This window comes from Leucopleurus acutus (genome assembly GCF_964270905.1).
Source record: "Leucopleurus acutus genome assembly, chromosome: 19".
In the NCBI taxonomy this organism is placed as follows: domain Eukaryota; kingdom Metazoa; phylum Chordata; class Mammalia; order Artiodactyla; family Delphinidae; genus Leucopleurus; species Leucopleurus acutus.
In genome coordinates this window covers 17,855,396-17,881,415 of record NC_139161.1, presented here as the reverse complement: position 1 = coordinate 17,881,415, position 26,020 = coordinate 17,855,396, and the positions used below count along the sequence as shown (strand labels likewise).

General features: G+C 57.6%; 2 protein-coding genes across 4 annotated transcripts; both read right to left on the bottom strand.

Moving 5' to 3' along the window:
* Nucleotides 1-221: 221 nt before the first annotated feature.
* On the bottom strand, nucleotides 222-9,557 carry FAM171A2 (family with sequence similarity 171 member A2; the record flags this gene model as incomplete). The annotated part of the gene is made up of 8 exons (XM_082861383.1): nucleotides 9,424-9,557; nucleotides 5,877-6,104; nucleotides 5,554-5,646; nucleotides 3,029-3,187; nucleotides 2,770-2,949; nucleotides 2,553-2,669; nucleotides 2,305-2,431; nucleotides 222-1,707 (listed from the first exon to the last, which is right to left on the bottom strand). The coding sequence occupies exons 1-8, from the start codon at nucleotides 9,539-9,541 to the stop codon at nucleotides 222-224; spliced, it is 2,508 nt and encodes an 835-aa protein (XP_082717509.1). The 5' UTR covers nucleotides 9,542-9,557.
* A 3,164-nt stretch (nucleotides 9,558-12,721) lies between these two features.
* ITGA2B (integrin subunit alpha 2b) lies at nucleotides 12,722-25,693 on the bottom strand (the record flags this gene model as incomplete). Of its 3 annotated transcripts, none has more annotated exons than XM_082861379.1 (30): nucleotides 12,722-12,813; nucleotides 13,592-13,708; nucleotides 13,923-14,024; nucleotides 14,242-14,355; nucleotides 14,847-14,963; nucleotides 15,065-15,217; nucleotides 15,316-15,412; nucleotides 15,535-15,615; nucleotides 15,928-16,007; nucleotides 16,278-16,370; nucleotides 16,900-17,047; nucleotides 17,205-17,272; nucleotides 17,664-17,789; nucleotides 17,942-18,093; nucleotides 18,187-18,242; nucleotides 18,332-18,436; nucleotides 18,536-18,581; nucleotides 18,836-19,018; nucleotides 21,297-21,508; nucleotides 21,713-21,765; nucleotides 21,909-21,962; nucleotides 22,098-22,141; nucleotides 22,292-22,339; nucleotides 22,685-22,813; nucleotides 22,907-22,952; nucleotides 23,029-23,078; nucleotides 23,363-23,528; nucleotides 23,636-23,733; nucleotides 23,823-23,944; nucleotides 25,491-25,693. In XM_082861379.1, 30 exons carry the CDS (start codon nucleotides 25,676-25,678, stop codon nucleotides 12,757-12,759), a joined length of 3,105 nt encoding a protein of 1,034 aa, XP_082717505.1. The 3 variants fall into 3 exon arrangements, with proteins under 3 accessions (XP_082717505.1, XP_082717506.1, XP_082717507.1); XM_082861380.1 differs by having other exon boundaries at nucleotides 14,242-14,376; nucleotides 25,491-25,678; XM_082861381.1 differs by lacking the exon at nucleotides 12,722-12,813 and adding an exon at nucleotides 12,857-12,919 and having other exon boundaries at nucleotides 25,491-25,678.
* Nucleotides 25,694-26,020: the final 327 nt, after the last annotated feature.

Sequence of the window (26,020 nt, the reverse complement as noted above, 5' to 3'; positions counted from 1 at the left end):
CTGGACCCCTCCCACCTCCCTCTCGGAGGCAGACACGGGTCCCTCCCGAGACATTACCCAGCACATACCACCGGACAGCTCCGCAGGCCCCCGGGCATCTTTCCAGGCCGGGGCTGGGGGCTAAGGGCGAGGGGCCCCGCGGCCCCCCGGAGCACGCACCCTGGGGGCGGGCCCAGGCGGAGGCGGCGGGGGCCGGCCCGGAGGCGGCGCCAGGCCGGGTGCTACTTGACGTTGAACACCATGAGCGGCCGCTCCTCCCGCCGCTGCCACGGGCTCTTCTTGTCGCCCGCCTCGTCGCTCACTTCCGCCCCCAGCTCGTCCTCCGGGCTGGTGAGCGAGTCGCGCCGCAACTCGCTGGCGCTGCTGCGGGAACTGTCCCCGCGGCTGCGGCCCCGCCCCCGGGGTACCGTGGCCGCCCGGCCCTCGGGCGCCGCCACCTCGTCCAGCAGCGGTGTCAGCGAGTTGTCCTCCGGGGAGCAGAGGCCCGTGCGGCTCTCGCTGCTGCTCGGCTCCGTGTCCTCGCTGAGCGCCAGGCGCGGGGGCGCGGGCGGCGGCGGCGGCGGCGGTGGCGGCGGCGGGGCGGCAGCAGGAGTGCGCTCCCGCTCCTCCCGCAGGGGCCGCCGGCGCGGCGGCCGCGCCTCGTGCACGTCGACGCCCGAGTCCAGGCTGGCATCGGTGCTGCGGCCGCCGCCGCCGCCGCCCGCCTGCAGGTCGATGTAGGAGTGGCGCACTTGCGAGTTGGAGCGCCCGTCGAGGGACACGAACCAGGCGCGCGGGTGAGGCTTCACGCCCAGTTCGAGCAGCTTCTTCTCGGTCAGCGCCTGCAGCTCCCCGTTGAGCTGCGCCATGGTCGACTCGTTGAACAGCACGGGGATGGTGACCGAGCCGCTGACCGGTGCCGAGCGCCCACTCCCCCAGCCCTCGCTGCCGCCACCCCCGCCGCCCTCGCCCCCCGCGCCCGAGTGGCCCGGCATCAGCGGGCGCTGGGGGTCGGGCTGGGGAAAAGGGCGCGCCGGGCCGGGGGCCGCGCCCTCGGGCGGGGCCGGCTCGTCGCTCGTCCCCGTTGCGCCCGCCTCGCCGCCGAGGCGCACGTAGTGCGCGGGGATCACCAGGGTGGGCATGACGTTGCGGTAGACGCTGTCCTTAAGGTGGTCGATGGAGCCACAGAAGATGAGCTGCCCCGCCTGGCTGAGCGACGGCGGCCGCGCCAGCTGGTCCACCGACTGAGACAGCAGGAAGTCGGGGGTCTTGCTCTCGGCCGCCCCCTTGTGGCCCAGGTAGTGCTCGAAGGGAGGTGGCGGCGAGGGCGGCTCCTGCAGGAAGGCCGCGGTCCCCGGGGGGCCCCGCCGGTACTCCTCCAGGGCTGGCTCCAGCCCGCCGGGACCCTCGACGGAGCGGGCGCCCTTGAGCCCGGCGCCCTCGCCCCCGCGGGCACCCGCAGGCTCGGCGGCTGGGCGGCCGGCGGAGCGCGGCTTGGCACGGAAGAAGTCGTCCCGGGAGGCGGCCAAGTCATGGGAGCTGGAGAAGGCTGAGTGGAGGGGGCCTGGAGGCGGAGCCTCGGGATCCCCCGACGGGGCTGGCTCCAGGGGTCCCCCACAGATGAGATGCAGCTGGGACATAGAGGTGGCCTGGTCTCGTTTGTTACCGTCAGAGGGCCCGGAGAGCTGCAGCTTGCGGTGCTGTTGCCTCGGCTTCAGGCAGCGCCTCCTGGAGACAGGGGGCAGAGCGGGACCGTCAGGAAAGGGTGGAGGCCAGAGCAGCTCCCTAAACCCGCAGTTGGAAGATGGGGAATGGATATAGTTGGAGGGGTGGGGACAGTGCCTGGGACTCAAGAGAGAGGTTGGGGAGCCCAGATGGGTCCTGGGAGAGGTGTGCGGAAAGAGCTTGAGAGTCTGTGGGGGGAGCAGCCAGCAGCTGTGCCCATTTGGGCCTCCCTCGGCATAAACTGCACTCCTTGGGACATAGCAGGTGCAGTGAGAGCCGGGGAGAAGCACCTAAGCCACCCAGGGGCATGTGTGGCCTGAGGACCCCTGAAAGTGAGGGCTGGGTGGTAAAAGCAGCTGCAGAGTGTCCCTGGAGGGGCCTGGCCTGCAGCTCCTGCTTCCTCTCCCCCGTCTTTTGGTCTTTGCATGTGCATATGCAGTGCTTTCCCGTCAGGCCTTGAGGATCGAAGTTGTGTTTTATGCATCTTTGGGGCCTCGAGCACTCAGCACAAGACCAGGCATGGAGCTGGCCTCAGTCAGCGCCTGGGATGAGAGGAGGCTGGGGGATCGGGAAGCAGTCGGAGGGGATGCGGGCACTCACCGGCAGTAGTAGATGAGCAGACACAGCAGAATGAGCACCAGCAGGGCCAGGGCTGCCAGGATGGTGAGCAGGAAGATGGTGTGGTAGGTGCCGATGTCCTGGATGCCCGACGTGATGGTGACCAGCCCTGTGCGGGGCAAGAGCTTAGCATTCGCAGGTGTGGATGTCCCTCCTGCCGTTCCGAAGGAGTCCACTCTCCCAGCCTCCCTTTCTACCACCCACCACCCCTGCTGTCCCCCCACTCTCACCAGCCGTGGGGGAGGCCATGGCAGCCGCCCAGTACCCCAGCTGAGGGGAGATGAAGGTCCAGTAGAGCTGCCGGCCTTCCTTCCGGATCACACCAGTGCCATTGCGTACCCACAGCCCTGGGAGAGGCAAGGGTTTCATCAAACTCAGTGTCCCCCCAACTTAAGTCCTACTTTCTTTCCCCAAACTCTAGCACCTGCACCTCCTTGAGGCACTCACCACTCTTGGGGTCGAACCTCCAGGCTGGAATGCTGGTGCCCGCGGTGAGGGCACGAGGCTCCGAGGGCACAGGCAGGGACAGGTGAATGGGGCCTGAGAGCGGCACCTCTGTCCCATTACCTGCCAGCAGGTGCACGCTCACAGCAGCCACGGGCATCAGCTCCAGCCAGGAGCCATTGCCTGCAGGAAGGGGACACAAGGGTTGAGGGCTAAATCCTGGTGGGGGGAACATCCCTTCCATGGCTGGCACCCAGCATACCTGAGCTGGAGGCCTCCGTGCCCAGGAAGGCAGGGAAAGCCCACATTTCATGCTGGGTGCTGGCAGGTGTGAGCGAGGCCCAGAGCTGGCTGTAGGTAGAGCTGACAGGTAGGCGGGCAGCCCGGCGCTGGAACTGCACCCAGGGCTGGGAGCGGGCACCTGGATGGAAAGAGGGGCTGCAGTGGCCTGGCCAGGGACAAGGGTCCCCAGGGACCAGAGCAGAAAGCAATTATCTAAAGAGAAGGGGAGCCAATGGGTTAGGCCACTTGGGAAGGCCAGGAAGGGTGGCGACTTGGGGAGAGAACTGGGCGGGCTTAGAATGATAACCTGGAAGGGACATGGACTGTAATCTTCTGGTCCTGGCTGTGTGACCCCCGAGCAAGTTACTTGCTCTCTCGGAAACACTCTTTCCATGTTAATTTATAAAATGACGAGGTTCAGGTCCTCAATTATTATTGCCTACTGTGTGGCAGGCACTGTGTTAGGATACAAAGAGGAATGTGTGAGGATACAAAGAGGAATAAGATCCTCACTGTGTGAGGATACAAAGAGGAATAAGATGCAATTTACAATTCCCTGCCTTCAAGTTCACAGTCTAGTGCGTCACTGTTCATTACAGTACCCGTTAGAACTTCCTGCTATGGATGGAAATGTTCTGTGTCCTGCTGCCTGTAACAGTACCCACTAGACACACAGGACCGTTAAGCACTTGACACGTAGCTAGTGCGACTGGGGAACTGCATTTATTTTTAATTCTAAAAAGCTTAATGAACTTTTAATTTATTCAAATGTAAATAGCCACATGTGGCTACTGCATTTGACAACTTAGGGTGTGTGTGTGTGTGTGTGTGTGTGTGTATGTGTGTGTGTGTATGTCCGTCTGTCTGGCTTGGAGCAGAGGGGATGTATAAACAGTATTCCAATATAATATGGTAATAGCTAACATTTATTAAGCTTTAAGATATGCTGGCACTGTTCTAAGCAGGTTACTTATATTAACCCCTGAAATTAGCACAACAGCCCCTGAGGTAGGTGCCTTTATTATCAGCCCCATTTTATAGATGCAGAAATGGAGGCGGGAGAAGTTCAGTAACTTGCCCAAGGTCACTGGAGCCTGATTGAAGCCCAGGCAGTCTGGTGCCAGGGCCCCTCCTCTCACCCACCGTTCCATCCTGCCTCGGTGGTAAAATAGCGTGGTGCAAGGGGAGCTTGGCCTGCCCAGCTCGGGAATGCCCTGCGGAGCCCTGCAGTGTGAGTAAGAGTCAGCCGGGAAAGAAAGTGGAAAGGGACTTCCAGGAGGACTGACAGGAGAGAGGCCCAGGGGCACGAGGCGGCTTGCTGGTCGGGGCACTGCAGGTGACTGCGCCAGGCCCTGGAGGGCGCTGCCAGCTTTGTGAAAGAGTCTAGGCTTTCTGCCAAAAGCAGTGGGAGCCGTGGGAGGGTTTAAGCTCGGGTTCGTTTGGCATTTTAGAAACCTCCAAAGACATCTTAGAAGCCTCTGGTTCAGGATCAGAGAGAGGAAGAGGAGCAAACCAGAAAAGTAATTGGGGACAAGGGCTCAAGATAAGAATATAAATTGCGGAGGGGAGGCTCTCCCTCCAGAACCCACAGTGGCTCCCTAGTACTAGCCAGATGGAATTTACCCTCTGCCTGGCTTCGTCAACCAGTCTACACCACGTCCCCATCCTGCATAGCCAGACCAGAGCATCCCCTGCATCTTGATTCCTCTCCAGCAAAGGTGCCTTTGCTCCCCCTTCAACTCCCGAGGCCCCGCGTCCCACAGCTCCCTTCGCCAAATCCCCTCACCCTGCTATTCTCCCATGTGAGGGTCCTCTCAGTATTGAAAGCAGCTGCCCTCCACTCCCCTGCCCTGCCTGATCTGTAATTATCTCAGCGTTTGCAATGCTCTGTCTGTCTTCCTAGTCGTCGGGGAACTCCACCAGGTGGGGGGCCACTCTGCTCTTCCTTACCATTATTCCCCAGCACCGGAGACAATGCCTGGCACAGCACAGGTGCTGCAGGAAGTATTGGTTGGGTGAGACCGAAAGCCTGGTGGGTGGACAAGGGCCACTGGGGGATTGCTCCAGTCCTTGCACTTGATAGGTGTTCTATGCCTGTGGAATGACCCTGGCTCCTGACATAGCCAGGCACCCAGTAGGTGCACAAGAAATACGTGTGGATCCACTGAAGATAAGGTGGCAGGAAATGGGAATTCTAATGGTAGGAGTAGAGGGAGAATAGAAACCACGAGAAGCCCCAGTAACAATCAACATTTATTGACCACCTTCTATGAAGTTTTTCACATGCTTGATGATATTTAATCCTCACCTAAATTTGATGATGTAGATACTATCAATTGTTCACATCTTACAGACGAACAAACTAAGGCTCAGAGAGGTTAAGTGATTTGCCCAAGGGCACCCAGCTAACATGTGGCAGGCAAAGTTCTCTATACCCAGTCAGGGAGAGGGAAGAGGAGCTGGTGTGGGCGGAGGGGTGGGGGAGTGGAGAGCGGGGAGTCTTACCAGGAGAGCCCAAGAGGATGTGAACCAGGTCCTCATAGAGGATGAGGGTGGCCGGCCGCTCGGGCAGCAGGTAGAGGCTGACTGACGCGTACACTGCAGGAGGGATGGTCTGTCAGCTCCAGAGAAAGCCCCCCCCCCTCCCCTAGGCTGGCACTCCCACCATCTGAATCCCAGTGGCTTCATCCTCCCTCAGCCCCCTGTGCATACCCCAGCCCAGGCAGCAGCTGCTGGAAAGCCTGCCCTCTCCGCCCCCAAGGACTATTTTGGGAAGGGGCTGATGGGGTCAGCTGCTCCCCACCCCCTCCAGCTGCCCCTGCACTCACGGGGCAGCTTGTCAACACGCCAGGGCACAGAGTTGGTGAGGAAGCCAGGGCGGGCAGCAGTGACCAGCACCCAGGTGCCCAAGCGGTAGCTGAGGGGCACTGTGGCCACGCCCTCTGAATCCGTGGTGCTGGCGGCCAGCAGCATCCGGTTCCCAAATACATCCACTGAGGCCCGGGCCAAGGGCACAAGCTCCCCGCTCACGTACACCTGCACCTTGATCAGAATCTCTGTGGGCAAGATGGGGTGAGGGGAGTGAGGAGGAAGGAGGAGGCATGAGAGAACTGGGGGGAGCCTCGAGCTCAGAGGAGGGGGCTGTGGGTTGGGCGTGGCTTTGGGGCCCAGGCTAGACAAGGTATTATAAGAGCCAGCATTTATAGAGCCCTCATTTAAACCTCACATCAGCCTGTGAGGTAGGTGGTACTATTAGCATATTTCATCAAGTCTGACACATGCACATTTTGACATTTTAACACTTCTGGATTCAGGCTACACCTATGATCCATATGTCATAATCATAATCGGCAGCATTTTTTTCCCTCTTTTACTGGCACATGAAATAAATAATGGTGTAACTTACAGTCAGTGATGTATTAGACTCGATGTCTTAGCCCATATGGAAACTGAGGCCCAAAGAGTTTAGATACTTGTACTACAGTAAAGTGGGAGATCTGGGATCCAAACCAGGGAGTCTGTCTCTAGACCCAAATTCTTAACCACTGGACCCTATGGGGCTGGTGTCAGGGAGAGGAGAGGGAAGGAGGGCTGAGAAAGGATGAATAACCGGAGAACCAGGGATCTGCAAGTGGAGAGGAGAGCGGTCAAGTTTCAGACATTTGGAAGGGAGGAAGGGGGGTTGGGTCAGAGTTTGGGTTCTCAAGAAAAAACTGAGAACGGGACACCAGCAGGTTGCCCATTCCCATCATTCATCCTCTGCCCAGAATCCTTTGCACACACCTGTTTCCCTTCAGATTTAGGGACTCACACAACCCCTAAGGCCAAACAAGTACCTCCTGACCCCTCCCCCTCACATGGACTGCCAGCCCCCTCCCAGCTGGTCAGCTACAGTCAGTCACCATGGCAACGCCCTCATTCCTCCCAGGAGATGGGCAGGGAGCTGGGGCCCTGGCAAGGGGAAGGAGATCTGGGGGGGCCGACCCAGGCCCAAGGGTAACCAGTGTGGAGGAGGCTGGGAAGGGAAGTCCAAGTCTTTCTTTCCAGCCACCCCTACCCCTGGCCTCAAGATGGTCTGGCCAGGTTGGCCTGCAGGTGTCCCGAGCTCAGATGGGATGACAGGGTAGGGACCAGCCTTGAGTTGTTCTCGTGGATTCTGCAGGCAGCCTCTCTGATCCACGGCACCAACTACCTCTTCCCACTCAGCACAGCCCCTCCTCAAGAACGTGACTCACCCCTACCTTGCTGCCAATAATGGGAGTGGGTGTCATGCCTGGAAAGGTACAGAGGCCTCAGTGTGGGGCCCAGGAGGGAGGTGGGGAGTGGGCTGGGTGCTAGACATAAAGCTAGGAGAGGCCAGGTACGGGAGGAAGACCCCGGAGCCGAGGGCAGCAGGGCATGTGGAGGTCACGGGGCCTCACGGGTGGAGCCTAACATTCAACAGCGACAGGTGTCTTGTCTCAGGCTTTCAACCAACCCCAGGGCCAGCACCACGCCTGCCCTTGGCATCCCATCCAGCTGTTCGCCTGAGCCCACCTCCCTGCCGCTTCCCAGGCCAGAGCCCAACTCGGCGGGTGGCTGCACACACTCGAACCTTTCCTGCTTTCTGGTTCTCCGGGGAACCGGTAGCCTCCCCGCACCACCACCCCCTCTCCCGGCCACCCAGCAGGAATTTTGAGAAGCTAGAGGGGCCTGCCGACTCCCCACTCCTACCCCAGGCTAGGAGCAGCTGTATAGAGCAGCTGGGAAGACGGGACCCAGGAGTCTGGAATATGGTCATTTGAAGGAATGCCTTGGGTTCAAGGGCCAGAGCATTAGCAAAGGGGAGGGGCCTTAGGGAATAACACAGGGGTGGGCAGGTAAGGCCTGAGGAGGCATCAGTGCCAAGCTGGGGAGGGGGTGGGCAGGTGCCCTTCCCCCTTTCCCTCAACTTGGGCCCCCAGCTAGTGGCCTGGGAGAACCCCCTCTCCTGGCTCTATTCCAGCCAATTCCCTGGGCCACCTCCCCTGAGGTGCAGGTCTTGAGGGAGAGGTTTCCTGAAAAAACAGGGCCCCTTCCTACCCATCAAAGCTTCCTCTCCTGCACGGAGCAGGGAAGACTGAGGCCGAGGAGATCCTTCCCCATTCCTCAAAGCCTGACATTCCATACAGGATCCGCCTGTCCAGGCTTCAGCCCTGCCTCATTCCAGGAGGAAATCCGACCCCCTCCCTTCATCCGGACCCCACTTCCCTCATCCAACACCCCCCCCCCCCCGCTTTTCCTGTCAGCTCCTTGGTGGAAAGGCGAAGAGTGGAGAGCAGGGATGGGGCTAAGAGGCAGGAGTGGGGAGAACAGTGGCTGGGGTGCGTGGCCAGGGGCTGGGAGGCGGGCGCGGGCTGGAGTGGGTGGAGGCCCCTGAGAACCCAGGCGTCGGCAGGGAGTCACGGTCTGGCTCTCCCACCTCTCCCGCTACAGGAGTCCGCCCTGCTCCCACCTCACACACCCACCTGGGCCCGTGAGGCGCTGGGAGGGTCTCCTCCACTGCGATGCAGAGGTGAGATGAGGAGGGGGTGACCTGGGGGGGGGGGCTGCGGACAGGAGTGGCTGGAGGCCTGCTGGACGGGGACCCAGGCACCTGCCCTCCCAGCCGGCACTGTCCACGGCCAGTTAGCCAGCTCAGCATGGCTCCGCCACCACAGCCCTGCCATGCGCCTTGAGCTGGGAATCACAACGTACCTCTTTTTCCAGACAGCCCCCCAACTGCAGCCCCTCCTCCATCATGAGCCCATCAGCGTTTCTTTGGTGCACCCCAAATTCTGAACCTGGGAGGCCGTCTGGGGGCTGTCAGACTCCGGGACGAAGAACCCCATTCGAGCAGCCGATCCGCCCACCGCCTCACCCACTCCCCCTCTCCCCTCCCCCCTTCAAACCCAGCTCTAGGCGCCCAGCCCCCGTCCGGGCCCAGGGTGGCAGCCGCTGCCTGGGCTCCCACCCAGCCGGGTCGGGAGCGAGGAACCCGCTGGGGGCTGCAGAGCGGGCGGCCGCCCCAGCCCGCCCCTGGGCGGGTGTCTTCGATAGACAATGGCTCAGGCAGCAGCGCCTCGCGGACCAGGAGGGAGAAAAACAAGGCGGGAGGGGGCGACGGCGCGGAGCCTGGGGACCCCCGCCCTCCCCATTGTGTCTCCCCGAGACCCCCGCCCTGCGGTCTCCCTCTCCCTCCCTCCTCTCCCTCGTAAGCAAGGACCCCAGGTCGCCTAGCTCCCCCCACCCAAATCCAGGGAATAGAACACCCCCCAATTCACGAGCGCCGCGAAGAGGGGGCTGGCGGGCGGGGGCCCGATCGCGGGGGTGGGGGGCTCAGGCCCGCGATCACTGCCCCTCCCGGCCGACACTCACCCTGCGGGCTGGGGGACTCCGGCGGCGACTTGCCGGGAGCCCGGGAGGCGCCGCCGAGCAGCAGCCCCAGCAGCGGCAGCAGCCGCGCGAGGACGCTGGGGCCACTCTGCGGCGGCATCGCGGGGCTCGGCCCGGCCCTAATGGCCCATGGCTCCCGCCCGGCCCCACTCGGCCGGCCCCGCTCAGCCCCAGCTCTGCGCCGCGCCGCGCGGTTCGGGCTCCCGCTCGCGTTCCAGCTCTTGCTGCGGCGGCCGCTCAGTGCGATTGTCTCCGCCAGGAGCCGCCGCCAGCGCCCCCTGCAGGCGACGCCCCACCACGCGGGACTCCGGGCACCGCCCCCTCGCTGTCCACAGCCCATCCCGAAGCCCCCGCCGCGTGCCCAGAACCCCAGCTGCTAGGGAGTGTAGCGAATAGGGTCCAATCACAGGGGTTCTCAGAGTTCCTGAGCCCCGGAAATCTGTTGCAGAATTTTGAGAGGGAGAATGACTGTTGTTTACAACACAAAGGGTTGGTCATAAGTGTCTCCTTAAACTGTAAGAACTACCCAGTTCTCTCCGCACAAACACCTGCTCAATGTTGGGAAGGTAGGGCGCAGCCCCCTTGGGAATCAGTCTGGGTTCTCGTCTAGCTTCTGCCTCTTCTTGAGCCGTAAGCTAGTTACTTAATCTTCTGCTCCACAGCCTTCCTTTAAAATGAGAGTTGTAATAATCTCTACCTCGTGGGGTTATTGTACCAATTAAAAGAGATAATGACGTAAAGGGTCTAGCATGTGCTTGACTGGAGCAGGGGCACAATAAATGGTGCTACTGGTGGCCCAGCGTGAGGTGGGGGCTCACCACCGCCCAGGTAGTAGCAGATCCATCGCTGGGCAAACATAATGCTTGGAACCCCACGTTTGAATCCCACACTGGAAGCTTGCCCGGGCCCCAGCCAAGCGCTCTTTCTTCCCATTTTCTGGTTGTCCTCATCATTCAACTTCTGGGTGGTCAAACCCTCATCTAATCTGGTTATCCCTCTCCTGGTTCTCTCTGGCTTGTCACCTCTTTCTCACAATATGGTGCCCTGTATAGGACTGGATGCTTAGGGCAAGGAACTCCGTCCCCCAGAGGTCAGGCTTTTCTCCTGGTTAGGTCCTGGTTGGGTCTCCTGACATAAGGACACATTGTTGTGAGCTTGTGAACAAAACCACCTTTCTTTCTTTCATTCTCTTTCTTTCTTTCTTTCTTTCTTTCCTTCCTCCCTCCCTCCTTCTTTCCTTCCTTCCTTCCTTCCTCTCTCTCATCCTCTCTCCCTCCTTTTCTCTTTCTTTTATTCTTTCTCATAAATTTCCATCTATTCAGATTTCCCAGTCTTATGTAACCAATTTTTTCACAACCTCAACGCAGGATTTAGCACTCATTCCTGGTGAATTTCATCTTGTTGGTTTCAACCCAACTTTACAATCTGTCAAGGCTGCCTTGAATCTGCTTCATCACCCATTGTATTGGAGCTGCCTCTCAGCCCCAAGCCATCTGCAGGGTGAAGAGCAGCTTCGCTGCCTCCATTCAAGGGACTCATGACAATCACAGGCAGCGGAAGGACGGAGCTTTGGGACACCCCCATAGAGATCTCCTTCAGCTTTATCAAAATTGTTCGGTTTTAAATCTGAGTCTCTATCATTCAGCTCACATTTCTGTCTTGTTTATAAGGACAAATGCCAAATGCTTTGCTGGATCAAGATAAATTGTCTGGGGCCATCCAATTACAATGGTGGAGGGGAGAGGGAGTTTGGCTGGTGTTCAAGGATCACAGCTTACTCTTTTCCTAAATGGTCACAGTCACACAACTAGAAACCTGTTCTGGAACTTGCCATGCATGGATGTCAAATTGTTCTCTTCTTTTCAGAATTTACCTTTTACCCCTTTGGGTAAAATCAAATACCAGCAGCTCTTGTGAGGTAAGTCTGTATATCAGTGGCTTCCCCCAGCACTTAGCATCAAGTCCAAAGTCTTCCCCATGGCCACAGCCACAAGGTGCTGCCTCCCTGCCCCCACCCCTGACCTCGTCTGGACCCCTCTCCTGCCTCCAGCCCAGGGGCCTCCTTTCTTTTACTTGAATACATCAAGCCTGCTCCCACTTCAGGCCTCTTCATTGGCTGCTCTTTCTGTCTAGAACACTTTATTCCCTCCAGCTGCCTGCTTCGTTCATTCGTCTCTCTGCTCACCTCATTAGAGAGACCTTCCCTGACTACTCTCCCTAAAATGTCAGCCCTCTCCCAACACCCACTGAATTCGATCACTATCTCCTTATCTTTATTTCAACTCCCAGCATTGACTGCCACTGACCATACATTAATTTGTTTATTCTTTACTCCTGGTTGAATGTAAATTCCATGAGCTCAGGGACCTTGTTTTGTCCACTGCTCCACCCCAGCACTGGAACAGTACCAGGCCCATGGTGCTCAATAAATATTGAACTCATGAACCAACAACCTCTCAGGTCTCCAAGAGGACCCCCCACCTCTATCCGCTGACTCCAGTCTCTGCGGTGGGACAGCTGTCTTCCACTCCCAGCCCTCCTGTGAGCTCCCCACCTGTGCCCTTGTTCCTAACTGAAGACCCTTCCCCTTGGCGGGGAAGAAGGAACAGCAAACAGCAGGTGGCTGGAGAGCAATGCCTGCTCTCCATCCCTGCCGTGACTCTGCCTTCCTCAGACTGAGGGCTACTCAGTCTCCTTCTGCCCCTCCTCACTCTGAGCACAGCTTTAGGCACCGTCTTTTATGAGTGGGGACATTGTGTTATTTCTCCAAATCTCAGATCATCTTGAGGTTTGATTCCCTCAAAATCATGGAAAAAATATTGTTTATAGCCACCCACCAGGGACGCAGCCTGCCTTCTCGATGCTCCCAACCCCCATCCCACCCGGTCACCCTCAGACACCCCACTCCCCTCCAGTCTCACTTGGAGGCTTTGCCACCCTTTCTCCCTTGTTCCACCCCCGCTCTCTACTCCCTGACACTCCCCAAAGACAGTAATTCGCACCCTTTGCCCTGGCAGAGACCCTCTCTGCTCTCATTTCTGCCAGCCCTAGATTCCCCATCCCAACGTCACCTCAGGCCCCCTCTCCTCCTCTGACCTCAAGAGGAGGCATCATGCTGGGGGTTGGGACTCAACCTCTTTATTAGGCAGCAGGAAAGGGCTGACCTGGCTCTGATGGGTGGGGAAGGGCATCAGGAGCCGCCATGAAACAGCTCCAACCCATGGGTGACCAGAGCTGGGGGTACTTGCTGGAGAAGAAGGGACAGAGCAGGCATCACCCCCAGCCTTCCTGCTAGGACAGAGATGCATGGGCTCATCACTCCTCTTCGTCATCTTCTTGTAAGGGTGGCCGATTCCGCTTGAAGAAGCCAACCTGGGGGTGCACAGGGGCCGGGGACAGGGTGTAAAGGTGATCTTTAGGCCCCAGAGCAGCAGTGGAGGATGTATGCTGGAAACCAGCCCGTCACGAGGTCCTCGTCCTGGACCAGCACAGAACACAAACCCCACTATACGATCAAATGGAGGCCTTTCCCCCTTTAGAGATAATGCATGTAACAAAAATTTTTTTAATGTTTTGTTTCTTCTTGCCTGAATTTTTCTTAAGTACTGATGATTATGTCTCTATATGACTCAAGTGTGTGATGGTATATATTTGATTATTATAAGTCTAATGTGTGGTTTTCCCTAAAAGCACTATGGCTTTCCAGGGTTTGGACACGTGAGTTTGAGAACGGCTCACATGTTGTCCGGGCGCAGAGGAGGGAGTGACCCAGCAGGGCCTCACAAGGAGCAGGAAGCGGGGTCTGGATCAGACCTGGGTCTTCCACCTCAGTCGGGGGGGAGGGGCGGAGAGGACAGAGCAGGGAGGAGGTGAACCCTGTCCTTCTCGGTGGCCAATGGATTCCTGAAGGCAGGGCTCATTCCCTGGGATTCCTGCCCTCAGAGGGAATGGGTCTAAAGGCCTTAGAGTTTTTTCAGGTGCCACCTCTCCCAGGGATCTGTGCCCTGGAAGAGGTCCTCTAGAGAGTGACATTCTAGTAGTGGAGACGGAGATCAGATGGACCCTGGGTCACCTACTTGGGCCACCATCTCCCTCTGCCTCCCTGCGGGCTCCCCCCCCCCCCGAAACCCACCCTCCCTTCCCGCCTCACCTTCCACATGGCCAGGACCAGGAACGTGAGCAACAGCAGGCCACCCAGCACGCCTAGCAGCACCCACCAGATCGGAATGTCTCTCTCCTCCAAGACCCGAAGCAGCTGTGTCTGCACCTGAGGGGAGACCCGCGGGTCTCCTCAGTCACCGGGATGCAGACCTTCCCAAAGACTCAGACTTTCAGGGCTGGTGACCCCCAGCTAAGCCACCTACTTGTCCTAGCCCGCAGACCCAGGGAGGCCCCGCCCCCATCCTGCTGGGCAGGGACACAGGGGAAGGCCAGTGGGAGACCCGCGGGACCCCTTTCTGCCACCATCCTTCCACACTCACCAGAGCTTCCCCGCTGGGCAGGCTGAGGGCGGGCACGGCGTAGGGAAGGGAGGAGACGTTGAACCAAGCGTGCGACTGCAGCACAAACTGATCCAGGGGCCTCTGGATGGGGTGGCGGTGAAAGCCATTTACACGAGGCCTATTGGTTGCGGGAGTACCGGCCCCAGACTCCCCTCTGGGGAGATCTGCCCCCAGCCTAACCCCGTCCCCTCCAAAGTAAACTCTGCCCTCACTCTCTCCCGCCCCCGAAGCCCCGCCCTCCCCCAACACACTCAGTGCCCGCCTCCAGAGGGCCCCGCCCGCCCGCATCCCGGCCCACCTTTCGGAGGCTGGGCAGCGACAGGAAGGCCAGCACCGTGACCATGACCCGCTGCCCGCGCGCCATCTCCTGCAGCTCACACTGCACCACAGTACAGGGCGCCGAATCGCAGCTCTGAGGGGATGTGTCATTGGTCCCCAGCCCCTCCTGACCCATCACCCTCTCACCGTAGGACCCAAGACAGAGGGGGCTGGGGGGTCAGGGAGCTCAGGCCGGGCCTCCTCCTCGGGAAGGGACTCAGATTCAAGCTTGGGACGTTATCTCTGAATGAGATTGCTCCCACAGTCCCGGAGATGCAGGGAGAGGGAGGAAAGAAGTGGGTCAATCACACAGCGTTCAATACCCAGCCTTTCTGTAAACCTGCTTTGGCGTTTATTCATTTTCTTCAATGTACTGGAAACCTTAAAATATGCAAGTGACCCCCACCCTGCCCCAGACACAAGCCCAGCACAAGCCTTCCTATTCACTTGGAGGACTCTGTGGGACCACGGTGGCCCACACGAGGCCTACATCACACCCCCCCGCCCCTCTCCGTCCCTGCCTCCCATCCCCTCTGCCCCTGGGCGCCAGGGAGGCCGCAGCTGGAGACCACAGAGCCTGCTCACCACAAAAACTGGACCTTGAAGCCTCGAGGGCTGCTCCTGCTCCGGCAGGAGCGCCTGTCTGCGGTCCCGCTTGTGATAGGCCTGGGAAGGGCTGGAGGTGGGCAGCCCCCAGTCCAGCTGAGGAGGCAAAGAGGCCATCAGGTCCGACACTCTGCCCATCTCCCAGCCCTCCTAGAGGGGCCCTGTTTGTTGGGCTGGGGACTCACCCAGGCTCTCACCTTGAGGGGGTTGGGAGATGGTTGTGGGGAGCACTGAAGGCCTCCCCGGGGCTGTATATCCAGGATGTAGAGAAGGTCGGAGGGCTGGGACTGGCCGGGGAGGCGGAGGTTGAGGCGGAGGCCGTTTACAGCACCAGGGCCATTGTTGTGGAGCTGGCGGATGGTGGCGGCAGGATGTTAGGAGGCTCGGCACCTAGCCCGGCCCCTGGGGCCCGCCCACTCCAGCCTGGGGCGCGGAGGCTCCTCCCTACCTCGTAGGTGTGCTCCACTTTGGGGCCCCAGCTGTCCGAGCTGTTCTCTCTCTTGCTTTCTTCTGCTGCCACCACCAGGGAGGCTGGAAAGGAGTTCCTGTAGGGGCCCGACACTCCCAGAGTGAGCTTGATCCCCTGACTTGGCGGGGGGCTTTGCCCAGGACCCCGGAACCTTAGGGCTGTGCCTACCAACTCCCTTTTCCATCCCTGGCCTCTCACCCTCTCAGCTCCACATGGGCCTCTGCCCGAACTGGCACATCCAGCATCACCATCTCACTGTTTGGATTCTGGCTGTTCTTGCTGTAAGGGAGGGGGATGAGGAGAGACAGATCAGGGACACCAGGCCAGTGAACATGAGGACTCTCTGGGGCTGGGCCAGAATTTCAGAGGTCTCAGGAAGAGCTGACTCCACAAACAGCATGCCACACTAAAGTTAGACCTAGACAAGAACTTCCCCTAGGGCTCCAAAACTCAGAAACAAGTCTCTGAGGAAGAAAGGGAAGAGGGAAGTCTAAAGAGCAGGCATCCCAGAAGACCCTTATGTATGGAGGGTGTCTGAGGGTCTCTGTGTGGAGATCAGATAGGGAAATGGAGTGCTTCCCAGTCTAGTACCTCCTGATCTGCAGCCGGAAGGACACGTGCTCCCCAGCCTCTTCCACGTTTCCCACACTCACTAACATCGTGATTCCTATCTGAGACATGGGGAGAGCCAAAGTCACTGCCCAAATGCCCACTCTGAATGTGGCCTGTGGACCTCATCCTCCAAGGTCACCATTATTACCTCCATTTTGTTCAGAAGCCCACTCAGAAAGGGTGTCACTCACCCAAGAACACACAGCTAGGGAGTGGGAGGACCAGGATTCTAGCCTGGAGCCATCTGACTCCAAACCCAGCCCCTAAAACCCAGCTGTGTATGAACCCCTGGTGGAGGAGACCCAGCACCCAGGACTGGGCGGCCTCACCTGGGCGTTCCTCTTCATGGGGTTGCCCAGCTCACACAGCACCACCTTGGTCTCATTCTCCCTCTTCTGGTTACAGATGATCCTCTCAAAGCCCTTCAGAGAGGCAGTCCCGAGAAAGAAGATGGTTACAGAGCATCCCATATATAGTTAAGCTCCCTTGGAAAGTCAGGGAGAGGAGGATGCCAGGGTGGGAGTTCAAGGACTGTCACATTCCACTTTATGTATTACTGCAGCACCTTATTCTTTTTAATGATTTTTTTTTTTTTGGAAATAAAACCCACAAAGCATTACATGGAGTATAACCCCATTATTATAAACTATGTCAATAAAATAAATAAATAAAGTGTTGATGCTGAGAAAAAAGACTGGAAGGAAATTCACCAAATGTTAACAGAGGTTCCTGTTAACATTTATTTCCTGAGTCATTTTTGGTTTGGGTTTTATAATTGAGTTCTTGAATTTTTTGCTATTAGCAAATGTTCTCTTCCGAATTAAAAAGAAAAAAAAAATCACAGCTTTTAAAGGAAGGCATAAGAGAAGTGGGAGCTCTCAGGTGGGAGATGAGAATCAAGGCTCCTGCACCTTCCAGGTCCCCGACTGTGCCCCGGGGTGGGGGCCTCACCTCGATGTTGCTGAGGGCCCGCATGTAGTGTGCGCCTGGAGGCAGGTGCACGGCCAGCTCGGCCTCGTAGGCTCCCTCACCCTCGTTGGCCGCTTCCATCTGCAGCTCCAGCACGTTATCGGCTCCAACGAGGAGCGGGGAGCCTGTCCTGTGGGGAGAAAGGAGTAAAGCCGAGGAGGCTGGGTCCAAGCCCAGGGTCTGGCAGGAGAAGAGGGGCTGAGGACAGAGTATCAGGAGCCAGGTGGGGAGGGGGGGTCATAGGGGTAGACAGGGCCAGGGTTGGGTAGGGCGGGCGGTCTCCTCACACGCTGGCAGTGAGCTGCAGCTGTGGCACACACAGGTCGTCTTCCCCACAGTCCAGAATGATGCGGGTCTAGAGGGGGCACATCAGGTGTGTGGGTAAGTTTGGGGGCACATCAGGGCTTAGGGAATTAGAAGGTCTGAGAAGGAAAAGGAGGTTGGAGATGACGTCAGAGCTTGGGGGTTTGCATCAGGGTTTGGGATGATGTCAGGGCTTTGGTAATGACATCAGGGTTTACGGGTTTATATCAGAGTTTAGAGGTGACATCGACATTTGGGGTTTACATGAGGGTATAGGGGATATTGAGATCTGGGGGTTTTCAGCAGGGTTGAGAGTAACATCAGAGATTAGAGATGACATCTAGGTTTGGGGGTTCACAATATGATTTGGACACTAACCCTAACCCTGACTTTCTGGGTGGAGGGGTCCTCCACCTCCCTCGCCTGCACCTGCCCACCCCTACCTGTTCCTGGATGTGGGTGTCTCCATGCAACATGAGAGCAGGGGCTAGTCCATCCTTCTCAGGCTGCAGGGACACATTGAGGCTGAGCACGATGGGGCTCAGCTTGTCCCGGAAGTCGGCCTCATCCTAGTGAGGGGGCAAGAGTCAGGCCATCTTGCTACCATGTACCCTCATACGTGTGTCCCCCTGACCACCCCGTGCAGCACCCAGCCCAATGCCCCAGGGCTGGATGAACAGGCTCTGCACACCCAGCCTTGCCCATTCCCAGCCGGGCATACTCGGAGGAAGGCCTTGGTGGTGTGGCAGGTGGGGCCGTGCCTTCCGCTCAGATCCAGGCCCAGGACGGTGCTCGCCTGTTGAGAGGCCAGCAGTAGCACCCGCCGGCCCTGGCGGGGCTTCTGCCGGTCCAGCTGCAGCTCAGCATTTAGGTCTGGCCGGGCAAGCAGGGAGTGTCAGGGTCTCCCCAGCCAGCCTCCAGGGGAGCCCAGGCCCACCTCCCTCCTGTCCCCATGGTGCCACTCACGCAGCTTCTTGGGAACGTTGTGTCCAGTGGCTCCCACACACATCTGGATGTTAAAGCTGCAAAGATGTGAATGGGGCTCAGGGGCTATAGGGTCCCCACACTGAGGTCCCAGATCCTGCCTGGCCCACGCCCTCTGTCTCCTCACCAGCTCACTGGTGTCTCGGTCAGGGGCAGGACACAATTCTTCACAGCAGGATTCAGCGAATCTTGCACCAGCAGCTGGACAGTGGCCATCACCACCGGCTGAGCCCTGGTGAGATGCAGGAAGCTTGCCTTGTGGCCCCGCCTGGCCTAGTCTCCTCTGATGGTGTGGGTCCTCCCTCTCCCCGCCCCTGGAGTCAGTGCTCACCTGTACACAACAACCTTGTTGGCCCCGTAAGCTCCCACCAGCAGGTCTATAGACATTGTGGGAAGGAAGGGAGGTGTCAGAATTGTTAATTAGAGGGGGTATGGCATCCTCACCTCATCTTCCCAGCACTTCCCCACACTTCCACCCCCATAGAAGGTTTGTTCTGGCCCCCCAGCCCCACAGACAGGTCAGAGCTCTCAGTCGGGCACCAGGTCAGGTTCAAGCCCCTGGCTGTGTCTCAGCATCTCCAGCTAATGCCCAAGAGCCCTTCCTGTCTAGCTGGAGGCAGTCCGGGGGCACCTGGGTATCCATTGTCATCGATGTCTGTGGCACCTCGAAGGGAGAAGCCAAAGCCAGAGCCTGTGGGGAAGGGGCTGTCCAGGACCTGGGAAGGGTGTGAGTTAAGTCCCTCACTCTGACCCAGGAACACCGACACTTGGCCTCGACCGCTGGGACCCCCATAGGGGGCGGCCACAGCAACATCTGGAAGGAGCAACAGAAAGGGGGTAGCTGTTTGTTATCCAGTCTCTCCAGATGTAAAACTTTCCTGAGCTCCTTCTCTAGGCAGACTCCAGGGGACCAGGAGAGGAATGCAGAGGTCTGGGTCAAGGAGAGAGCTGCCCCGCCCTCCAGGAGTTTACAATTGGGTAGGAGGGAGACCCATCAAGTCCGATTATTGTAAAAACAATAACAGCCCTCACTATCTATTGAGGAAAATATAATGACACGATTTCACTTAATCCTGAAAATTAGGCATTATTATTCCCATTTTAGATGAGAAAATAGAGTCCCAGAAGATTAAGTAACCAAGACCTACTAAATATTTGCCCCTTCTTCACCTGGGGGTCTTCACCCCATTCCACTCCCACCATGCAAATCCAGAGTCATACCATGGGCTCGTCATCACTAATAACTTTTAAGATCACTCTTGAAAGTTTAATAATCATCATAATCTTATTAATCTATAAGAATTCTTTGCATGTGACAGCAATTAAAATCTTTGATATATATGTTGTAATTGTCTTTCCTTTGTCTTCTGACTTTATGCTATGTTTCCTGTGCAGTTGTTTTCTTTTAAAAATCTTTATTGATTTTTCTGATCGAGGTACACAGAATTCATCCAAATAGACCATCAGACCAGTCTCGTCCTCAGGCCCTGGGCCTCCACTGTCTCCTGACCTTTGGCTTCCTCATCTCTTCATTTATTTTCTGATCATTCAGTCACCCTCACTGTATCCTCAGCCATCCTGCCCCATTGCCAGTCCTGGGCAAGCCTGGCCAGACCCCACCATATGGAGCACCATGAATTCCTGGCCTCCAGCCTTCACTAGGGACCTTGGTGCTGCCCAGCAGTCCCTTGGCATTTTCTGCTCAGCACCTGTTTCAAACCTTCTCCACTCAGTCAAGCTCCTAGCCCCCCACTTCATTCACAAAGAGAAGCAGCCCAACTGTTGTGTTATAACTCCACACCCACTTTTTCCTCCTCTCCCCATTTGACCCTGGAATAGGTGTCCCTCCTACACCTGCCACTGGGCTGAGCATCCCACCCCTGCCTCCCTCAGGCATTGCAGGGACCCTCCTCCAGCTCACTGCATGCCCCCATTTCCCCATAAGATCATTTTCCTCCACATTCAACTTACTCCATATTCTTTGAAATTAAAATAACCTTCCCTCGACCCTCATCTCCTTTCAGTAATCACCTTTCTCTTTTTCTGTTCACAAACTGGTTGAAAGAGTGGTCTACCCTGGCTGCCATCAGTTCTTCCCCTCCATTCATACCTTGTCTCCTGGCATTCTGGCTTTGGTCCCTACCCAGCCCTGAATCGGTTCTTGTCACTGTCACCAATGACCTCCTTCTTGTTAAAAGCCCATGAATACTTACTTCTCCAGCCCCATCTAATTGTACCTCTCAGCAGCATCTGGAGCCACTGACCCAACTTCCTCCGGCTTAAAGCACTCTTCCTTTGAGTTCTGGGCTATCAGATCTCCTGGTTTCCCTCCTACCTCTCTGAACATTCCTCTGTCTCCTTTCCAGACTCACTTTCTCTGGGAGTCCCCTAAATGCTCTTGCTCCCTAGGGCTCTGTCCTGGGCCTCTTCAAACTTCGCAAGCTCCCAGGACCTCATTGACTCTCCCCAATCCCCTATCTCCCGCTCAGACCTCTCTGCTGGAAGTGGGGGAAGCCACACCCAGATGTTCTCTGGATACGTCTGCCTAATGCTCCCAAGCCCTTCAAGATCAAACAAGTACAGAGAATTCCCTGGCAGTCCAGTGGTTAGGACCCGATGCTCTCACTGCCAGAGGCCCGGGTTCAATCCCTGGTCAGGGAACTAAGATCCCGCAAGCCACACGGCACAGCAAAAAAAAAAAAAAAAAAAAAAAAAAAAAAATCAAACGAGTCCAGAGCTGAATTGCTGATCTCACCCCAGACTTGTTGCATGGCTTGAGTTCCAGGCAGTGAAGAGAACCATCACCCACCCAACTTCTCTCTCTCTTAGCCCCACATCCATTCACCCATCAAGTCCTAATAATCTAAGTAGTAAATATCTTGCAATCACCTTCATCTCTAACTCCACTGCCAAAGCCCACATCTGGGCGGTCACCACCTTTTGCCTGGACTAATGCAAACAAACCCCACTGAGTCTCCTTTAACTCTCTCCTGCTCAAAGCCCTTCCTGGCTCCTGCTGCCCTCGGGTCAAATCCATGATCACTGTGGCTGTAAACCCCTGTGTAGCAAGTGGGGCTCTTCTCATCCCTTACCGTTGTAGCCATCCCGGTTGAGGTCGCCCAGAGGCGCGATGGCTGAGCCAAATCGCCCATAGAGCTGCGTGCCGGTAAGCAGGAGGCTGGGGGCGCCCAGCGCGTGAGGGCCTCGAGTCTGCAGGAACAAGTACACGCGCCCCACCTCGGCCAGCTTGCGGTCAGCACGGCTCTCCATGTACAGTGGCGCGCCCACCAAGAGGTCATGCCTCCTGCAGGCCCGACGGGTGGTTATGTGGGGAGGGGGGCTAGGGGGACGCTGCGGGCCAGAGCCCAATCTCGCCCACCCTCGCCTTCCTGCTGCCCTCGGTGGTCACGTGGGAGTGAGGGCTAGGAAAGGAGGAGACCGAGGGCAGTCAACGCCTCTGGTAATTTGGGACCCAACTGGGTAGGGGTGGGGGCGCCCAGCTTCTCACCCGTCCCTGTTGACGTCAGTGACGGCCACTGAGTGCCCGAAATACGAAGCCATCTGCAGGAAGCCCGGCCGCACCTTACTTTCTGTCCCCGGACTCGGTACCCTCTCTTGGACTTTGCCCCCACCATGTCCCGCGGAATACTCTAGGGTCTCAATCCCCCAGCCTTGGCCACCCCACAAGGGGACCCGACCCCCACCTGCTCTCCATGCAGCCGGTGCAGCGTCTGGTGGTACGAGCTAAAAATTTCCACCTGCGCGGACAACGCACAGGAGCGCGTCATTGTCGCCCCCGCCGCAGAAGGGCAGGAGGTTTAGGTTGGGGGTATCAGGCTGAAGAGTAAAGTCAGTGCCTTCGGGACACTGAGCGGTGGGCAGAGGGCACTCACCGCTCCCAGGGTCCAGCTCCAGGTAGGGGCACCGACGACAAACTCTGGGGAGAGCCGAGCCCAGCCAGTGAGGTCCTTGGAATCTCTACCCGCCTCCCGCCCGCCATTCCTCATCCCAGGGAGATTTCGGCGCGGGTCTTGGAGGTGCTCCTTCCCGGGCTTCCCCAACCCCCGCCCCTAAGCGAATTTCTTGCCTGTAGTGTTTGGATTCCCGTCGAAGTCGCCTACAGCCACCGAGTACCCTGAAGACACAGCGCGAATTAGCCTTTCCGGGAGGGTGAAGCAAGGAGGGGGCCGGGAGGGAGGAGACTCTGTCTAAATCCTGCATTGTGTAGACGGGAAAATCGAGGCCACCGAGACCTGCCCTAGGCCGTGAAGCGAATCCAGGGCGGGAGGTCGAGGTGGGGTGTATGGGAGCTGGGCGGTCTGCAGAGGGTGGGGAAGGGGAGCTGCGGGAGCAGAGGATGGGGACGCCTTAGCGCTGGAGCTGGCCAGCCAGGGTTGGCAAGGGGGAGTTCCCACAGGGGCAGGACGTGACCGGCGGTGACAGAGTGCTGGGAAGCCTCGAAGGGAGGTGCCAGGGTTACCCCGGTAGCCGTCGAAGTACTCTGGGTGGCTGTAGTCGAAGGTGAGCTGCTGGGTGGGCACGTGCCACAAGAGGGTGCCCGGGCGGTAACTCGAGATGATATCGGCAATTGGAGCCCGCGCCAGGAGACCTAGGGAGCGAGGGACAGCTGATGTGGGGCCCCAGACGCCTGGGGTCTACCCAGGCCGAGAGAAGGGAGGGAGGTGTACGGATGGGCACGTACCTAGGAAATAGTAGCCGCCAGGGGCCCCAAGCACCAGCTCCCCAGCCTGAAAAGGAAGCCCTGGAGGTGAGAGGGGTTCCTGTTTGGGAGCCTCCCCCACGCGGTTTATGATCCTTACTCGCCTGAGTGACCACGGAGCTGAAGCCGGCTTCACAGTAGCGCTTGTCTCCGCCTAGAGGAGGCAAGAAGGAAGGGTCTGTGAAGAAGCAGGCCCTGGGGCCTGGGCGGGGCCGGGAGGTGGAGTCATATGGGGGCGGGGCCCCGGGGTAATACGGTGGCGTGGCCTTTAAGCGGCTCCCGGGCCGGGGGCGTGCGGGGTGGAGCCAGGAGCTGGGTCACTGGGCGATGCCAGGCTGAAAGCAGGGTTTGGGGAAGCTGGTGGGAGGGAAGGATCAGATTAAGGGCGGGGCTAAACCACCGCGAGTGGGCGGAGCCAAAACGGAGAGCAGAGCTCACTGAAGTAATTTTTCTGGTAAACCCGGCTCATGATGTTGGCCCGGCAGGGCGAGTACTCTGCGCGGCCGCTGTTCTGCAGCTGAGCCACGAAGCATCCACCTACTGGCGTCTTCTGAGCCTCCTCGGCCTTTTCCAGGACGTTCCAGTGCTGCCAGGGGGCGCAGGCCTGAAGCAGGGCCACAGGAGAGTGGGGAAGGGACGGGACTCGGGTTCCCCCCCTCCACGTGTCCCCGCCCTCTGTCTGCTCCCTGAGCCCAGTCCCGTAGCGCCCACCACAACGATGTCGCTCCAACTAACGACCGACGCCCCTAGTCCTTGACGGGCCTTGAAGGTTTGGAAAGTTTGGGTGCCTGCGCTTCGCGTCTCATCATCTGGAGGGCACAAGAAGGGGTGGGGTGCTGAAGCCCAGCTGTCCGCTCTCCCTGTAGCCCCTCCCTTTCCCTCCTTGTGCGAGACTCACTGAGGTCGAAGGGCAGCGAGGTACACTGGTCGCCCTCGGCCTTCCAGGGGCACAGGAAAACGCCGCCTGTCTCCTCCTGGCTGCGGCCCAGGGTCCGTGGGGCGCCCACCACGATGGACACGCTGCATAAGAAAGCTAGGTGAGCGCTGCGCGGATTCCGGCGTACCGCATTCCCCAGTGCCCGCGCTGGGAGCACTACCCGGGAGGGCAGTGTGCCTTGGCGGGGCGGGGTCCCTGGGTCATCTTTTCCTCAATGAAACCTCACAGACCATAGAGGCCAGTCTTTTCATTTTATGGTCAGTGAAACTGACTTCCAGCGAGGGAAATCATATGCCCACAGCAACCCGCGGAATTAAGGGTAAAGCTGAGACCATAACCATCTGGTTCGATTTGAACACCAGGGGTTTGATATCCTTGCCTTTAGAGACCTCCTAAACTCTTTACACATCTACATTCCCCAACACCTGCCGCCAAAAGTCATGGGTTTATATGCACCCTAATATGTCTGTCTGAACTGTTATCAGATCCCTTCCTGAGGGTGAGTTTTAACGGCGAAGAATTAAGCTAGTGGTCACCTCTAAAGTGGGTGGTGGGGTGCTGACACCTCTGAGGACTCTAGTAGATCTAGGTTCAAATCACAGCTGTACCGTATATAAAAGGTGGACAATACCAACCAATAAATGCTGTCAGAAGTAAATGAAATAAACGTAAGAGGAGCATTCAGCACAGTGCCACCCAAATAATACATAACAAGTGCTTGAAAAAAATGCTATAATTTTTTTTTTTTTAGTCTGCAGAATGTTTAAGTAATGCCCATGAGACCAATATCTGTGGAAAGGAGGGGAAAGAAGCACGAGTGGGCAGAGGAGGGAGCGGAGCTGAGATTCAGGCCCAGTAACAGCCATGGGCTAATGCCCTGGGAACTCTGGAGCTAGAAGGACCCTTCTGAACTGTCTGGAGTTGAGGTGAGAGAGCCGGACCTTTACCTTTCCCCTCTCTCCACACTCCTCATCGATCAGTCATTGTTCCTAGGCCACATTTGGAAGTGGGGGAGCTTTGGGGGAGGTGGCTCTCTTCAGCAGAGGAAATTTCCCAAGGGGCTGATACTTGAAGGCCATCTGCCATTGCCGCTCCCTGAAGCTGGACATTAGTGTCCACTTCAATAAGTAACTAGCTCAGGGTAGTTCCCATCAAGAGGAAGAGCCAGGACTCTAATCTTAGCTGCCTGATTTTGCAGCCTGATCCATCCCAACCATGAATGCCCTATTGCTTCTTTTCCATTATCTATAATTTTTATGGGGATGAGGGGGTTGGAATAGAAAAGCAAGGTGGGGGGTGTGTGGATAGACGATTTCATAGTTCTGCAAGTCAATTTAAGACATGTGCTCCTCTCTGTATTTCAAAAGGATGAGGGTGGAGTGGGTCATAAAACTGACCCTTGGGGAAAAAATAAAGCATCAACTTTTGTCTTCCCTTTGTCCTTGCTCTGCCCAGCTCCCCAGTGCTGCCTCTCGTTGACACCTTCACCTGAGCTAGTCCCTCCCCAGTATTCCTAACAAGAACTCAGCCCGAATAGACCCTAGAAATCGCTTTGCTCAACCTCTATCACAAATGGGGAACTCAAGACCCAGAGATGCAGTGATGGTGGGGGAGTCCCCCAGGGCTCACCTCCCACGGCTGTCCTTGTAGAAGTCCAATGAAAACCCAAAGTAGCTGCCATTGGGGCCTGTGTAGAAGGTGAGTCGCACCGGGTCCAGGTTCAGGGCCCAGGTTGGAGGTGCAGCACCGGGTCCCAAGAGCAGCTGCACCCACTCCAGAAGCCAGAGGGCATGAAGTGGACACAAAGCTCTGGCCATCTTCCTTCTCCCACAACCTCCTAGGCAGGAATGGGTTAGCTCCTTCCTCTTCCTTTCAGTTCCACCACAGGAAGTCTTTTCTTATCAAACTGAAACCCACTTGCTGAGTAGTAGACAGAGTAAAGGGCTCTAGGTCCTGGACCCATACGGTTTCTAGGATTGCCAGGAAGGGGGTGAGGCCACTCTGGGGGGTGGATGCTTATGGCTGAAAGTCGACTCCTCCCTTTTTTTGAGAGTATTTTATCATCAAGTCCTGTTGGTTCTGCCTTTCAACTATGTCTCTTGAATCTTCACCCCATTTCCACTACCACCATGCTAGTCTAAGCCACCATTGCTTCCTGC